Below are 18,077 nucleotides of genomic sequence, written 5' to 3' on the forward strand. Positions count from 1 at the left end.
TTGTGACTTGTCCCAGTTGAAAAATCACGATCATGATTTAAAGTGAGTTTACAGTATCTTATTCTCGTGGTAGACTGTCATTAAAATGCCCCTGTAATATAAGTTTTGACTTTGGAAAGCATCCTTCTTGTTTAGCATTGCTACACACGTGCTTTTTGTTTTATTTTGAAAGTTTAACCGGAAGTTTAGTTTTTTTATTTATACCCAATGATGACAGACCCACAGACAGGAAGTCAGTCGTTTAAGGCGGTGTACACGTTTTTGTTTTGAAGAGACATGCCCTTGAAATCCTTGTCAGTCCTGCTTTTATGACAAGTATCATTATATTATCTAGCTTCCCGTCTTCAACGTGTGTTAGGTACGTAAAGCCTTCATTTTAAGCTAACCCAGCTAACAGTTACCACTCAAGGTTAAAACAGACACTTGTCAGGCGAAGCGTGGAGAGCTGTCAGTAGTAGTATTACTGCACGGTTGTAAGCCAAATTAACACACACAGGTGAGCCTACAAAGCACACGTTAAGTATTTTTATGTTTGCTAACGCTACGTGTTGCTAGCACCTAGCATTAGCAACATTTGCACGTTAGATGGTTTTAGCATTTTGGACAGAAGCACTGAAATGAGAGTCGGCGGCTAAACTAAAGTACAGTGAAACAAAGTTTATAAAGTTTGAACCTCTATACATTGTATTTGTGTAAGTTACGTTAAGTTTGACTGCAGCATAACTTTGAGTAACTGTGTCTTTAGGTGAACAGTAACACCGCCACCATGGGATTTCTACTGTCCAAATCCATGGATGCAAACTTTAAAAAGCAGCAAGAGTTCATGCTCCACAATGCACGGCTGCAGGTGAGTGAAGGTGCACACTCTCAAATAGTATTAAAAACAACATGATTGCTCAAAAGATCTCATTTGCACTTACGGCTTACTCCATTCACCTGCAACCATGTGGTGCCTGTGTCAGGTGAAACATGGAAGTGACTTGCTTAAATTATGTTTTGATCTAATGTGGCATGGATTGTATCTCATTTTTATGTGTCTTTGGTAGAAAATCAAAATATACTACCCACTGTGCAAAGCAGACACAATGCCCACAATGCCCCTGAAACCCCAGATTCATCGTGTGGTGAGGTGATGACCTGTAATTTTGATTAGGAATATTTGAGTTTTCAACACACAACTAATGTACACAGCTGACACAAAGAGGACCTTGAAGGAATATTTCACCTTTCAGTAGAGTACATGAGAGATGATATTTTTCTCTAGGCCAACATGGAAGTTAGCATCACCCTGGTTCCCTCATGAAAAAGCCTATGAGATATTGACATATCCACTTTTTCTCCAATGGTCATTAAGTCTCTTCTGTAGTGGACCTAACATCGCATTATGCATACTCTTAATGTGATGGCCCACCAGCAGATGGAGAAATAAAATACAGTGTTATTTAATGTATGTAATATTCAGTCAATGTGCAAAAGAAAAGAAGGAAAGTACTTTAATATAGTGTTGATGTTTTGCACGTGCTTACTTTGCCAAAAAACACAAAGTAATATATATATATGTATATATATAAATGCTGGCCGATATTGATGTTTTATTTGAAAGACAATATCGGTCGATACTGATGATGTGCCCATATTATCATGCATCCGTAATTGTTAGTTTAATTTGTCACATTTGTAGTTTTCTTACTATGATGGGCCAACATATCTTCTGTGAAAACCGTCTGTCAATCCTGTCCATCTGTCTTGTCAGACTCGTGTTCTGTCTTTTCTTTGAATCACTCAGTGTAGTATCTAGGTATGGAAGCTTCAGTTCAAATCTCTGCATTTCCATATAGAGACCAAAGTTTTTTTTTAGCACACATTATTTCATTTAAATAAAGGATTGTTTTTTTCTTCTCCTCCTTTTTGGAATTTATTCATGCCTGTAAGCTGCGGAGCAGCAGGTGGGATGTGTGACTGTCATAACACAAATGACATTATCCAACTTTCTGCCCCGTAATATTCTCCTGCTCTCTCAGATGATTAATACTATTGATTGATGGCAAGGGTTTGGCAATTGAGTTTCAGAGCGCCCTCATTACGTCATAACAATGACGCTGAGGCAAATAAGTATTGTTGTAGTGGATCTACATTGTTTCATTCACTTAACTTACTAGAGATAGTTTAATATTTATGACTCAGAATCACATTTGAATACAATTAATAAGACATTACTCATTTGACCATTATCTGTCTGCCTGCTTGAAATTATTATGTGATAATATATTTTGATTGATACATTTAACCTGTCAGATCTTAGATGAACAAAACATACTTGAGTGTCAAACAGCCCAAAAAAATCTTCAGGGTCGCTAATAGTTGAATACATTACCGTCTGTAACAGGAAATAATCTTGCTGCTTTCTTTCATCTTCAATAGTGAAATTGCATTTTTACATCTCCACATTTAATGAATAGCATTGACCCTGGCAATTTCAGAATGTCTGAAAAGGAAACACTGTTGCCTCCCCATGCATTAAGGTGTCAGAGATGATTGCTCGCCAGTGTTTTCAAGTCACTTCGTAAAAGCTAATTGATCCACTGGGGCTTTGTGTGTGAACCACAGTGTCCATCTTAAATATTAATTTTATATGTGTTGATATATGTGATGCACATGCTGAGGATAAAACAGCAGCTGTGAAATGACGTCAATGAAGTTTTTATTATTTCTTTATTCAATATGTGTGTTGGCTGCTAATAATAGGGTTGGATGTTATTCACAGTCATTGAACTTGAGTGGGTTTGAAAGTGAAAAAGGTGAGAAGTGAAACCACTCCACAATGTTTTAGACTTGTTTGAAAGCACCTGACAGGAAGGAGAGCATTTAACAGAAAACTCCTGTCATAAAAAAAGTACAGTAGTACACGGAGTGATTCGAGAGTGGCTAAAGGCTGACAAATGTTGGTAAAACTATTTTTAAAAAAGTGGACACAATTAATTAATTAGTACAATTAAAGGTACAGTGTGTAGGATTTAGTGGCATCTAGCAATGAGTACTACACTGCCTGACGCAAAATGCGAATGGCTTAATCTAGACCTCCTGAATTTAAGGATACAAAAATTCAAAAAATCTTATTTTTAGCTCATTATGTGCTAATTAAAACATAGTTATAAATATTATATACCATTTCTGCTTATTGATGACCCCAAATCCTACACAGTGGACAGTTATGCAGGAAAAAATTTTGGAAAAATGCCAAGTTGATCACCTTTTGAATCGAATAAAGCCTGCAAAAAACTCCTGTGTTTTTAAATTAGCTTCGGTGGACGGCTCAAAGCTGTGGGTCATATGATGACTGGCACCCTGGGAGGTTTAACATAGTCAAATTGAAGCTTCTGCCATGATGTGGCTTACATGCAATTCATAATCATATAAACACTGATAAAAGGTACTGGAAGTCAGTGCATAGTAGCTAAAACTGAAGTGCTATGATTTAATATTAGTTAGAGCATACAGAAAAAAACAATAAAAGTAATCTGTATTTAGTATTAGCTATATGTATATCCCTGAGATGAAAGGAACAAGGCTAAACCAGTTATGTGATATACTGACCAAAATGTTAATATGAATCACAGTCAAACTCTTCTATTGTCCACTGCAGGATTTTGTGTAAAGCACATTTGAATAGAAAGCAGAAGTCAAAACAGCTTTACATGTTTAGAGTTGTTTAAATTTTGCTTTTTATTTTTGCATTATAATTAAAACAATTACATATGATTAAAAAAATAAAACATTTTTGTATTTAAATTGTCAAGAAAAAAAATTTCAGGACATATAAGAGCAAATGACATGATAGCCATAATATCTCTCTATGTGTTTGTGTCATAAATTGTATAATGTGTTATTGTTTTTCCTCTTCCTGTCTGTTACATCCACCTCTTTCAGTATGTTGACCGTGATAATTTGTGTGTTAGTTTTTGTCAGTTTTCCAGGAATAGTCCTGCTTTGTGTATGCTTGCAGCCTTTAGAAAATGTCAGTGAATTTCCCGCTTATGTTTCAGCTTTTCTCTCACCTTGTCACTTTTGGAGTGAACTCATCGTGGCTCATTTCTGTCTTTCACTTTTTCTTCACTGCTCTGTCCAGACACTGTCTCATCCGCTTGTCCAAGCTTGCCTTCAAACCAACAGAGACACAATTTTGTCTTCTTTTTAAAGGACACATGTAGATAAAGGTAGTACTGGTTCTTTGTCATTTTAACTAAGTGTGTCACATATAAGTTGGTCTTTGAGAAATACAAGGTGCCTTAATTATTTTTGACAGACAGCATGTTCAGGGTATCGAACCCCAATTACTTAAATTAACCAAAATATGTCAGAAATAGTAACAAAAACGGTCATATGCCAATAGCTGACAGTTGGATATGTTATCTTGCTTAATTATCCTTTACATTATAAATTGAATGATGATTTTGCCAATTGTAAACTGGTTGCTGTTAAACAATATTAAACTTTTGAGAAGTTTTTCTGTGACGTAAATTAATAGGCATGTTGAAATAAGATAAGGTGATACTTTATTTTCCGTTTTCACACAAATTTGTCTTGCATCCTCAAGGTCTCAACAATCAACAGAATAGCGTAAAATGAAACAAAAAACACATAAAAGCATTGTAAGGATGCCCTCCAGCAGTCATTAAAAAAGACTGTGCAATAAGAGGCTACTGATCTGATTAGAATGAGTTTAAAAACCGATTAAACATGATCCATATAAACACCTCAATCAACTGAAAACAGACCCAAACTGATTCAAATTTCAATTGGTTGCATAAACCTTTTTATAAACCGATCAAAAGAAAATTTGTATCATGTAAACGATGAAGCGTTCTTTCTGTGGATGATCTGTGTGCTGGCCTTCTTCTCCTCTATAACCTCCAGTAGAAGTACGATGGTATCGTGCTGTTGCTTGATTAAGAGTATCAAAAGAACAGCAAATACTGTGCTGAACAGAGGGTTAATATCCATTTTAGCTGTTAGTTTCATGGATGTATTAAGAAGATCTGGATACAGCACGGAGGCGGGGCAACGTTAATTCCTATGAGAACTGCTCAGTAGCACTTTAAGCAAAAACCCAATATTTCTGCATAATGAAAGTACCTGGATTTTCTGCATTATGGGGCCTATATGGCATGCACACTAGAGATTTGTGGTGGCGTAGCGCAGCTGAGAATGCCTGAGCGGGTAACTTCTGCACATTACCCGGAGCGAATTACTTCTAGTTTAGTGTGTTGCTAGCTTGAATGGCGGTCAAAGATGTAGTCTTCCGGCTCTTTTAAGTCTTTTCAAATGTTATTGAACTGAATAGATTAAATCTTGATAGTGAAATTTCATTTCGCAGGGGTTGTGACGCTTACAAAAAAATTTCCACTAATTTACTGATGTCTCTTTCCTAATGTAAGTCTAAAGGAAAAAGTCTTTCTGAGCGGCTTGGATTGCCCTGTAACCATAGTAACCCACTTACTGCTGCTGTCAGAAGTTTTCCGTTATTTATTTTTCACTACGAGAAAATTCAATTGTGATGTGAGAGCGTGTGAAAAGTGTCAGTTGCATGTGCCTCATGGTCAATGCGAAAGTTGGCAGCCCTGTCAAGTTACTATATTCATAATTTTTGCGCATGTCACACAGCTGCTCGTTTACATGTCTCAGCACGTGTAAACACCAGATCGTTTTAGAGGACATCCCATGTAAACAGTTGATCTGAAATCAGATTGATTTCAATCAGACGAACAAAAAGTGTGCATGTAAACGCAGCTAATGACATCAAAATGATCAAGATTGAATTATTATATATAATTGTATAATTATTGTTATATAATTGAATTATAAAACTTCTGGGAAAAAAAAAAAAAATCCTGGGATATTCATATTTACCGGCCGAACCTGACTCGACAGACATAATTCTGATTTGGGTACAGCCCTCGCTCTAACTCGCCTCTGCAGTAGCTGCTCCTCTCCATCAATCTGATCTGATCAGCTCTGAACAGATCCACAGATCAATTATTCACCGCCCAACTCACACACAGGTGACTAATGGGATAAAATCAATGACAAGCAGTGGGTAGTTTCCATGTAGTTTATATCAAAGCAGACATCTCGTATCTCTGGTTCCTGTTTTGCAACCATGATGAGCGAAGGAATGACTGTCCTTTTCATTACACATTTCTTGATCATAAGGGAATGAAATAATGGTAATCTCCCCTTACTGTTCCCAGAAAGGGGTCTAATCAAAACTCATTGACTTATTAACAACACCTGCTGCATTTGTTTTCTTTCAGCTTTGTCTCATTTTATGACGTGTTCTGGAGGTCACTATGGTCACTAATTTACCGCAGTAGAGCCACAGAGAACTGGTACAGTTGATGGCAGAGAGAGCTCCTGTAATTTCCAATAATTTGAAACTTTACTCCACCCAGTATATCTCTGGAGTATGACACACTCACCCTTGGGGCATTCAAAAGTTTGTAGCCTTCTCTTTCCAGGAAGGGGAAGTAGTTGTAGTCAGCTTTATTACTGTTGTGGATTTCAAAGTTTTTTCCAAGTTTCATGATGAAATACAGTAGCAAAATGTACATAGAAATTTCTTATGCATACATGGAAGTGCATACCTGTATTACCAGCTTATGATTAAATGATGCTATGGATGGTTTCCTTTAATGTTTTATAGCTTAAATGTGTTGAGGGGATTTTTTTGTTGTAATGCAAACTTTTTTTTTTTTTATAAACCTGAACCCTTTCCCACTCTTTACTGTTACCCGGCAACCCTGAAAACAACCATTTTTTCACAGCTGTTTTCAATTCTGCTCAACAACCAATTATAACTTCCCCTCAATCAGTGTGACAGCATGCTTACCAACCATATTAGATACACATTGATTGTGCTCAACAGAAGTACCTTTTACTGTGCTTTTACCGAATGGATCTTAGCCCGGTGATTACATAATAACCCTCCTGACGTGTTTTCTTAGTTTTACACCTTTCTTTGTACTTTACAACTGACTGTTATTAGTAGCAAATCACCCCATTTGTGTTTCTTCACACTGTCAAAACAGGAAAAATAAATTCTATTATGTATTAACTAACAAAGGTTTTTGATTGGTGCTGTTACAGTTTCTGTGAGAAGAGTTGCCTTGTGAATTAGATCTAGATAAACATAAAAGGCAGATGTATGAAATCTACATAAAGCTTTGATTTAAAAAAATTTGTCACTATATGGAAACATTACTAACCAGAAATGTGAATTATAATTTTATTTAACTGAAAGACAATTTTCCATGATTGAAAATTTGATTATTCTTACTGTCAGGCCCCAAGGAATTGTTCATCAGGGTTCCCGTTATTTATTCATCTTGATGAGTTAAGCAAATCAAATGCTGGGAGTTGGTCAATATGAGGGCGGCTCCTTCATGAAACAGTGTTTAAATTAACTGACTTGTACATTCAGAAACTCCTGCACCCTATAGCGTAGCTCAAAAGTGTCTTTCTCTGTCACCTACATGTAGATGTTTTGTTGAGTTTCTTGCAAGGACTCAAATTTCAACAGCAGCCCAAATAAAACAGTACTTCTTAATTCTGTGCACTTTAGTAATGTCCATCCATGTGGGTATGCAGGGTATGAAGTGCCCTCAACAAGTATTCACAGTGTTAAGTTAGTTGATTGCAGCATTTGTGGCATGTTAAGAGTTTTTTTTTTAATTCTCTCAGTGATACAAGTCAGTCTGTGTGTTTGGAAAATGTTTTAATGAGGGATTTTAAGTAATTTCCATACAGGTACTCACATTTAATTATTATAGTGGACTCGAGTACGAGCAAAAAAATAAGATCTAACACAAAATAGGATCTGAAATGAACAGAAAAGCAAAAATGCAGGTTAAGGTTGGGGTTAGCCTATCTTTCTGCACTATTCAGACTGTAGAGATTAGTCTACATAACATTCATCTACATTCATTTTGTGTGTTGTGTCAAAGTACTTCCAAACGTCACTCTTACATCTGCTCCCCATTCTGTCTGTAACATTACATCGAGATATATCTTACTGAAAACACTGAATGTTATCTGTTGTTGTGCAGCTCTATCATTTTTGCCATATGGATCAGTGCAGATATTAATAGATAGCAGTTACATCTCTGCATCATGTCCAAAAGCTGTAAACGGTTAATTTAGAAGAGAGTAAAATTACATTTATATTTATTACTTAGGCTTGATATGTCTTTAAATAAATACAAACGTCCATATCAAGTACTCACGCCTATCCCTAGACCGCTTAAATAAATATTGTTGTCCCTGTTAATCTCTGTTTTTTGTAGTCCATATTTATTTAATTAGATTAGATTCAGCTTTATTTTCATGGCACAGGGTACAGGTGTGTATTGAATACGCTAAGATACGGTATATGAATTACGTGAAATGTACAGCTGTTACGGTAGGCAGTGCACATGCACAGTGTGCAAGTGCACAAATAGATATATTAAAGGAATGCTGTGTACACACTATAAATCCTAAAGATGTACTGTGGTATAAATATGAATAAATCTATAGGATAGTCTATACACTATTGACAGTGGTATAAAATATAATATGGATATGCAAGGGTGTATAAAGGGCAAGTAATTAAGCGAATGTACGCTAATTTAGCAGTACCGATGAGTAAGTGTGTGCCACCAGTCAGTTTGATTCATTTAAGCTTCATATTAGTGTCATGTGAAGTTGAACTGTATATGAGTAAAAAGTCAGAAATCAAAGCATTGCTTCTCAGACATGTTGTAATTTTTGTCATCCACTTGCATCATTGACTCATTTGAATGGTTCTGTGGTCTTTTTTTTTCTTTGCATCCTCAGTGAGTTAATGTCAAATGGAAATAAAAGCTCATCTTTGACACATTCATTTCTTTGATAATAAAGAGGCTTTTTAAATGAGAATGTCACTTAGTAATTAGCAATTGTCATGCAGGAAACACGTATGTGTGCATGTAGATGTGAGTGAGCGTCAAACAGGAAAGCAGACAAAAGATTCATCTGACCGAGCTTCATCAGTATGGACAAGATGTTTCTGAGACTAGAGTAGCTGTCCCTCATTCCTTTGACCCTGTCTTTGTCCCTCTGACTGTCTGTCTCATTTCTGTGATAAACCAATAATTACTTTATTCTAGGGATGCACAATAACATGTAGCATGTATAGCATGCATCTTCTTTTTCCCATAAACAAATAACTAAAACATACTATTCATCAAATTTAGCTCCAGGCTAAATGTGGCCAAGATATTGCATTTGAAAAATAAACTTTTCAGTGCACTCTGGTGACAAACTATATAATAAAGATGCCCCAAACATATCTCTGTTATTTGTGGTGCTAATCATTTTTTGTTTTTGCGATAAGATAGTAATAGGCTCTAGTATTTGGTTTTTTTTTTTTTATTTTGAATTCCTGAAACAAGTTTTTCTGATCATCAAGTGTTGCACACTGAGAGGTATAACACAGTCCGTATTTGGTTTTAAAGGTCTGTTTTGACATCCATGGTGTCCTTTCTCTTGTGTTTGTGTGTAGATGGAGCGTCAGATCCTGATGCAGAACCAGATGAGAGAGAGACAGATGGCGATGCAGGTTGCCTGGTCCAGAGAGTTTCTCAAATACTTTGGGACTTTCTTTACAGTGGCTGCAGTTGGACTCACTGTAGGGTGAGTTTTATTTACAACCACTCAAAGAAGTTAAGTCGAGGTATATTATTTAACATTAAAGGAACAGTTCAGCCCAAAATCAAAAATACATATTTGTCCTTTTACCTGTAGTGCTTTTTATCAATCGGTGTGAGTTGTCGAGTGTTGGAGATATTAGCTGTAGAGATGTTTGCCTTTTCTCCAACATAATGGAACTAGATGGCACTCGGCTTGTGGTTCGTGGACAAGAAGCTCGTGGTGGTGACAGCAGGAGATGTACGTTGAACTTTAAAGGTGTCGTCCTTGGCTAAGCTGTACATTAGCTAACTCAGTGCACGCCTCCTTCTGCACAGCGATACGGATAGCTGATAGATGTAGTTCTGTAGAAAAAAAATAGTTCCTACATGAAACTGCTCACAACAAGGTCTGTGGAGAGGAGGCAGACATCTCTATGGCTGATATCTGGTAAACTCTGCAACTCACATCAAATCAACATAGATTAATTAATAGCACTACAGGTAAAAGGAATAATGTTTATTTTGGATTTTGGGGTGAACTAGTCCCTTAAAAATTCACCTAGCGATTAACTCTAAAAATGCACAGTGAGAGAACCTGTATTAGCTTGCATATGACAGCTTTAAGTCCATATTAAATGAATCACAGTCTATTAGCCCTCACTGGTGCATCTCTGTGTAAGCTCTTTTTATGTTCTCAACACAAGTTCAACCATGTGGCAGTTTTAGTCTTGCTAAGAATCACGAGACACCTCTAGGTGGTGCTAGAGCAGCCTAGCATATATATGACAGTATCTTAATGATCATGAGTTCAGTTAACTTGACATTTTCCACAATTTGTCATTCAGTGTTCACAAGATGTATTATGGTGTGTGTTTTAAGGCAAATTGCAGATTCAGTTTTATGTATATATAATTGTGTAGCCTGTGAGTGTTTTGTTTAACTTATCTTTTTATCACATTATTATAGTGGAAAATACTAAAAAGGTCTTCTTTTTGTTTTTCTACTTTTCTATAGTGCCATTAAAAGAAAGAAACCATTCCTTCTGGCTCCAATCATCCCTCTTGGCTTTATATTGACCTACCAGATGGACAGCGCCTATGGGACACTTATTTATCGCATGAGAGGTAGGACTAACCAGCTGTCATCATTACCCAACACGAACAAACATTAATACTGGCCAGATGTGTTTAAAAGTGGTATCTATTTTCTTTTCACATATATTTAAAATACGATTTTTTGTAGTGAAACCTTTAAAATATTTAGTTAACACATTTTAATCCTAATTCTGAGCAACAGACATGGACTCATGTTCAGCTTTAAACCAAAAACAAACCGCAGGAGTTTTTACTGAACACAATACTACAAACAACCTTGTACGTTTGAAGATTGACTGAATTTCAGCCACATTTGCTTCAACATTCGTGGCAGCTGTTACACTGAGATCCACTATCATCAGAAGTGTAACAAAAATGCCCTTTTCAGAAACGCTAAGTGTTAATCTGTAGCACTATCACAGATTCATATAAATGGTGAGAATTAAGCGGTTGGTCAGACATACACTTACACATACACATACACATACACACACTCCTGCCATTTTAAGTCATTTTTTTCTTCAGTGTAATCCAGAATAAAATGTAGTGGCAGCCCCCTCCATGCCACACACTAAATGCACCAACAGATATTAAAAATAATAACATTAAAATAGAATTATGTCTGTTCCCAAAGACGTAGCAAGTTTTCCATTTGACTCAATGAATAACAATATCGCACATGCCCAAATCATTTTGGAATATCAAAGCATACACACATATAAAACTGTAACATGTATAATAACACTACAATACATCGTATCTTCAATTTTTTCTCTGTAGACACCCCAAAATTATCATTAATTATATGACTCATTAACAAATAAAGTAGCTTATTTGAAAAGAGATTATAACGCAGCTGCTGAATGTGAAGGACAAAAATAGCAGGTTTCACAGACATCCATTGACCCCGATAAAACACTTTTTTTTTTCTCGATTGTACCATCAGGTGAGGCTGAGAGCATCATGACGTCTGAACATGACCGTCTGGACTTGCCTCACGGGACTCCGACTTTTGATAGCATAGAGAAAGCCCGCCGTGCTCGAAGCAGCCTCACCTCCTTCTTGGAGAAATGACTTGTTGGTTATTTGAGACAGAATTATAACCGTCCAGTCGATGCATTCACCCATTCTGCTTTTGCTTGAAAAAACTGTCAAACTGCCTTTTCGACGCTATTGAGTCTATGGTTTGCACTAATTCTGTATCATGGACCTCAGGTCAAATAAGTCCCGATATAATGTTAAAGTTATTTCAGTGGTTATTGTTATTAGAGGTGCATCAGTAGCAAAACACATATTTTTATCCCAAACAAAATACTTGAGTTGATTAGGAATGCACTGTCAGTTCTTTAGAATATCATAAAATCAATCTGTAGTATAACTATTTGCTTCAATTACATTCAACCCGTTTAATCTAGTTACAAGGAGACTGAAGCTGTGTCCCAAATCCAGACCAAATCCCAACCTTATGTACTACATACTAATCTGTTACTTATTTTACCAATTTCTATAAAAAACTATGAACATACTTTTACATATTATATGAACAGATAATGATACAATATGTAACTGCAACTTTGGACAGCTACTGCCACTTTAACTTTACAAAGAGACATCAAAATGTTTAGTATTAGTATTAAAAGTTTAGTATAATAAAGTTTATTAAAAGTTTATTGAAATTTAAAGAAGTGACAAAGTTATACACAGGAAATCTTTAGAGTGCACAACAGATATGTCAATTTAAGAAAGTGCATTGATGATATTGGAACACAACATGTAATCTTCCACGAATTATTCCTCAACCCCACAGGCGCCATTTACAGGCAAAGTTCTATATATTAAAGGGTGCGTAGACCTGAGAGACTTTCTCATTGTCCATCATTTTGATAGAGAGGGTCATATTAAGTTATGTCATAATCTGTTATTACCTGTCAGTTTAAATAAAGAAAACATAGGATAAAATCTAGACTGTGGAGGATTTAGTGACATCTAGTGGCGATGTTGCAGAAGTGAAACTGTAGGAGAACTACACGGCCAACGCAGGTGTTTGGTTTGTCTGTTCTTGGTGGTTATCGCCACATCTATGGAATTTTTTGAGTCACAAACTGAGTATCTGATCTTATCAAGGTTTAGACAGGACATATTGCCCCTTAAAGAATTAATATTTTGAGCTGTTTCACCACAAATTATTTTAACCAGCTGGTGCAGCGCTATTTCTTTTATACATAACATTTTGAGGGATGATAGTGCATCATCAGCAAACTCAACAATCGATGGTTTTTAGTAGGCATGCTGTCTAATTTCAGTTTAGTTTGTCATATTTTCAGTTTGAACACAACAGCTCCTAAAAAGAAGCTTAGCGTCAGTATGTCGTATGGCATTGGGATACAGCGTATGTCTCAACAAGCTGTTTTTATTCTTGTTGATCATGTTTTAGTTAAAGATGCATTAAGTGACTTTTGACCACTAGAGGACCGACAGACTCTTCAACACACTCACAGTAACGTAACCCTCACACTGTCTGAGGTTATCGAGGAATTACGGCTGATATTTGAGCAAACAGTTGCCTACTTGCACACGAGGCAGACACAAAGCAACAAACATTGGTGTGTATTTCTTGCAACCTGAAACGTACAAATGCAATATTCACATTATGCAATATACATGCTTTTTAGCTCTGTTTTGGTGCACAAACTCTGCTGTGTTTGCTTGTTAGATGCTTAACTTTTGGGTTTAACATTAGATATCTGATATTTCCTGTCAGGCAGGTACGCTTGCTGTCAAAGCAATAATCAAAGAGTGATCAAAATTTTCATATCAAATTTTTATTTGGGAACATTTTCAACACTGCAGATATTTATCCTGACAGCAAAAGATTTTTATCATTTCAAACTGAAGCACTAAAGCTTTTGGTCATTTATGGAGGTTAAATTAGAGTGCTAAGGAGCTTTATTTCAGAGGTGTAGTTGGTGCACCTGTAACTTTCATTTTTGTTACACAAAAACACAGATATATTCAGTGGATGTAAAATATGCTGGTGCTGATATTTATGCGATGTGTATTAATTTTAACTCATGTTTGACATTATGGAAAATATATTTGAAAATAAAAAAGAAATATTGCCAAGACTTTCTCTTCTATCAAATTTTGTGACATAGTAGTTTGATGCAAAGCTCCAAAGCCCTAAACACCAAACCACTTTAAAAAATAATTAAAAAATTAAAAACGGACACAGTGTTAATAGAAGCGTGGAGCACTTACTATCGTAATCTCTTCCCTGTGAGGTGTACAAGACATCATACATGCCTTCCTATTCTTTGTCTCAAAATCGTCACTGCAACTAGTCTGAGTAATGTGCACACTCAAACTTCACATAAAAACATTCCCCTAATATTGTTATTATAAAGAACTCCAAGTACGTCATTGTCATCAATCTAAATGACGTGTGTGTGTGAGGGGGAGAGGTGGGGGGGGGGGTGGGGGTTAAACACAAAGGTTGAGGAGTGAATCAGTGACTTGGTTTATAGAGGGAGCAAAAAGAGGAAAATCTGCTCTGCAACACAAGACGGACAAAAAAACAAGAAGGAAACTGACAGGATTCGAAACACTGATCAGACCTGAGGTGGAGCTCAGCTTGACCCTCTCGTGCAGCGCAAACCAGCCGGCTTGTTCCTTTTAGTTTTCAAGTGAAAATGCTGTGGAGATTGAGTCTTGTGGTGGCTGTGGTGTGCGTCGCTGGCATATGCGACTGTGTGAGGGCTGACGTGATGAGCAGACTGATCATACCGAGGGACTACGGGGTGAAACTGTGTGGGAGAGAGTTCATCAGAGCAGTCATTTTCACCTGCGGAGGCTCCCGGTGGAGACGCTCCACAGAGGAGGACTTAGGTGAGTCAACATTTCTGCTGTTTCATTTATTGCTTTATTTGTGCAATTGGACTGGAAAAAATTTCAGTGCAAAAATTTGTGTGGGGACAAGCTTTAAAATTTATTGTAAAATCTACTTTTAACAATTTAAAAATATGCCTTTAATTTTACAGTATTCTCCCATAGCCATGGTATAGTGTAAGGAATTATTAAAGGGAAGAAAAAGAAAGAGCGCACAGGCAAGAAACTAAATGTTTTCTTCATTCCAACATTAACCCTGTGAAACCTGGGAAAAGTGGCATGATTTCTCTGAAAAACAAGGCAATGAGCAACTTAAGAATTAAGTGACCCCAAAATTAGCAAGAAATTAATTTTTTTTAAAAAAATACAAAAAATTACATGAAAATTAGCAACAAAAACAAAACAAAACAGGAAAGTAGAAAGCAAAGCAAAATCTGAACTGGTTCAAATATTATGATAATTCTTTAAAATATATAATTATTATTGTCAATTATACATATTGTACATATTGTTTGATTTATAGTTTTTTTTTTTATATTCCAAATACAACTTTTACTAATACTTACAATAATTTCTTGCAAAATGCAGGACAGTTCTTGTTAATCATTGCCTTTTTCCCATGTTTTCAAAAGAAATCAAACCAATTTGCTCAGGGCTCAAAGGTTTAAACACATGTAAAATGTGTTTGAACCCAGCACAATAGTGATGTGAGTACAGCTTTCAAAGGGATTATTTCTACAGAGCACTTGTTACTGTAGATGGTGAGTTATTACATATCAACAGATTAGGTGATCACAGGCCACCGTTTTAGTAAGAAAGCTGATAGACAGAGCTTATATTTCAGCGCCACGGTCAGCTCATGATCATCGTTAACTGGACAAAACCTTTTGCCGAATAATTACCATTTTACCATCTTACATTTTTACCATCTCTAAATAAAAGCACCTTTATGAACTTATTCTTATATGTGAATTTGTTTCTTGCTGTGAAGTTGCATTTTACTCCTATAATTATTATCATTTATTTTTTTTATTTTTTTCCTCCAGATTCTTTACAGTGGGGTTCTTATAGTGACATTTCAGCGGAGGACAACCAACATACCTTCAAATCTGGTGCAGAGCTCATGGCAGCTAACCACTCTCCGCTCCACATCGGCTCCTCTTACTCCCTGGCAGACCTTATAGCTCTATTTGGGATCAGAGAAGACAAGCTGTCGCTGAGTGACTTAAAGGAGAGATCTCAGCCATCCACAGTTTTAGGCAGGCAAGACAGGTATCCAGCTGCAGCCATACCAAGCAAGAAGAAGAGGAACTTTTCTTTGGGTGTAGCGGGGAAGTGCTGTAGCCAGGGCTGTACCAAGAATGATATCGGACGCTTGTGCTGAGACGATGAGGAGAGGGGAGGGAGGGACGGGGTGATGGCAGAGGGGTTGACTTGAAAATGTTGTGATGGACGGGTTAGAAAGATGAATGAGGTTCACATCTGCTGTTAAATAGGCTATAGTTAGCCTCATATTTTATTATATGGTTGAAATATTTTATTTATTCTCCTCAACTGTATTTTGTTCAAATAAAGATCATGTTCTGTATGTTGCCCTTTCAGCATCACTGACAATAAATTTTAAATACTGTTAATATGAAATGTTGAGCAGTGTCATATGCTGTCTATACTTGTTTACATGCGGAGAAAGGATCTGGGGCAATAAACAGCGTCCATATTCTCGCCCGCAGACTATCTGACAAAACTACGTACGTTCATACTAGCACAGGCCAATATCACACATTAGTGTCATTTAGGCTGCTGTGAACTTATTGCTGGCCTCTGTTCACAACATTACGTCTGCTGGATCATTTTCTGTCAAACACCCTCAGGACACCACTGCAAAACAGCAGATTCTTTTCTCTTAACCCTTTGTTATGCAGATAAAAGCATACATAAAAAGCAAACAACCCCTTGCACAAAATCTCACAATATCATTTTTGGTTTAAATGAAATCGTGAAAAACTTGAACAAAACACAACTTTTAAATACCTATAAGCTGTCTGACTGTGGGTACTATATGATGAAGCTTCATGTGAAAAGCAAGCCACGTTAAATTAAAATACATTTTTAATGCACATTTTGTTTAATACAAATATATACACACCTGGAATATAGTACAAATGCATCTCTAATATCAATGTATTAAAGGTAGCTGGTTGTTGCCATTAGGTGAGGAATCAGTCTTTTGTCATTCACACTGTAACAAACTCAAATTTGAAAGAGCCACCATTTCAGTCTGTTTTTTTAACATCTTTGCATGAAAAATGATACACAGAATAAACATATTTGGTCTAGATGAACATATATCATAATAATGGATGTATGAGTAAAAAAAATCTGGAGAAAAAAATAAAAATCCATTAGGCACCAACATTTTCTTTGGCTTTACAGCAACTCTGAAGAAACTGACAGTCTTTCATTCACAACAGACTTGATGTGAATAATATATTCAGACCAGCGTGATTCTGCCCAGAGGTTAAAGCGTGGGAGCTTACAGACACACTATATGTTTGGAAGTGATGACGACGATGACTCATCCTTAGCGATGTGAGAATGTCCATCCTTTGACATTTTGTGCGTGCATGCATGGCCTCTCTCGATGGCATAAAAACAACACTGGAAAAGTTTGTTTTTTTTTTAATTAGAGAGAAAGATGCTGTTCCAGACCTCTGGGGCTGAAAGCCAAAGACAATGCAGAAGTGCCAAAAACTGCAGTCTTGAATGGACACTAGAGGCTGGCTCCAAAAGTGAGTCAATCCACATAGACATCCATGTTAAAATGCTCAACTTTACAGCAGAAATAAACATGTTTACAGTTTACTTTATTCATGATTAAGGGTGCGGCTGCTATGAATGACAGGCTGTCTGCTAGGCATAAGAGTCAGATCCACCTCTCACTCCTCCCCAGTTCTCATTGAAATATGGTCAACTCTGGCTCCAAAAATTCAAAATAGTATCAGCCAAAATGCAAAACAGCAATGTTTTAGTCAAGATCACATAAACCAAGACCTAGTCATGACTGAGACCACAGTTTATCGAGATTGTGTCAAGACCAGGACTAAGACCAGTACAAGTCCCACACTGCGTGACACAGTCAGAATGTGGCGCATGCAAACCATAAGCACTCCTCAAACTAATCTGAAAGACTAACATTCCTATTGAAACACTCACAAAACAAATATTCAACTTCATTCACCTGTTTCATTGCCATTCTCTATATATGTGTAAGTGCACCGTGAGAAATGTATTGATAAAATGATCAAAAGGCATTGCAAAGATTAATTTTATGTGTGGGAATTTTCCCTTGTTTTCTATGAGTAAACCCATACAAACAAACACTAAGGAGCTGAAA

The 18,077-nt window shown here is 36.5% G+C and overlaps 2 protein-coding genes across 3 annotated transcripts; both read left to right on the forward strand.

Annotated features, from left to right (window-relative positions):
- The first annotated feature begins 200 nt into the window (after positions 1-200).
- plgrkt (plasminogen receptor, C-terminal lysine transmembrane protein) lies at positions 201-13,923 on the forward strand. Of its 2 annotated transcripts, none has more exons than XM_042508843.2 (5): positions 201-358; positions 746-847; positions 9,578-9,708; positions 10,719-10,828; positions 11,745-13,923. In XM_042508843.2, exons 2-5 carry the CDS (start codon positions 767-769, stop codon positions 11,870-11,872), a joined length of 450 nt encoding a protein of 149 aa, XP_042364777.1. In that variant the 5' UTR covers positions 201-358; positions 746-766; the 3' UTR covers positions 11,873-13,923. The 2 variants fall into 2 exon arrangements, with proteins under 2 accessions (XP_042364777.1, XP_042364778.1); XM_042508844.2 differs by lacking the exon at positions 201-358 and adding an exon at positions 365-496.
- Positions 13,924-14,295: 372 nt separating this feature from the next.
- rln1 (relaxin 1) lies at positions 14,296-16,648 on the forward strand. The gene is made up of 2 exons (XM_042509866.2): positions 14,296-14,683; positions 15,730-16,648. Exons 1-2 carry the CDS (start codon positions 14,488-14,490, stop codon positions 16,065-16,067), a joined length of 534 nt encoding a protein of 177 aa, XP_042365800.1. The 5' UTR covers positions 14,296-14,487; the 3' UTR covers positions 16,068-16,648.
- The last annotated feature ends 1,429 nt before the right edge of the window (positions 16,649-18,077 follow it).

Source organism: Plectropomus leopardus, chromosome 20 (genome assembly GCF_026936395.1).
Source record: "Plectropomus leopardus strain MGB_pleo_1.0 chromosome 20, ASM2693639v1, whole genome shotgun sequence".
Taxonomy (NCBI): Eukaryota; Metazoa; Chordata; class Actinopteri; order Perciformes; family Serranidae; genus Plectropomus; species Plectropomus leopardus.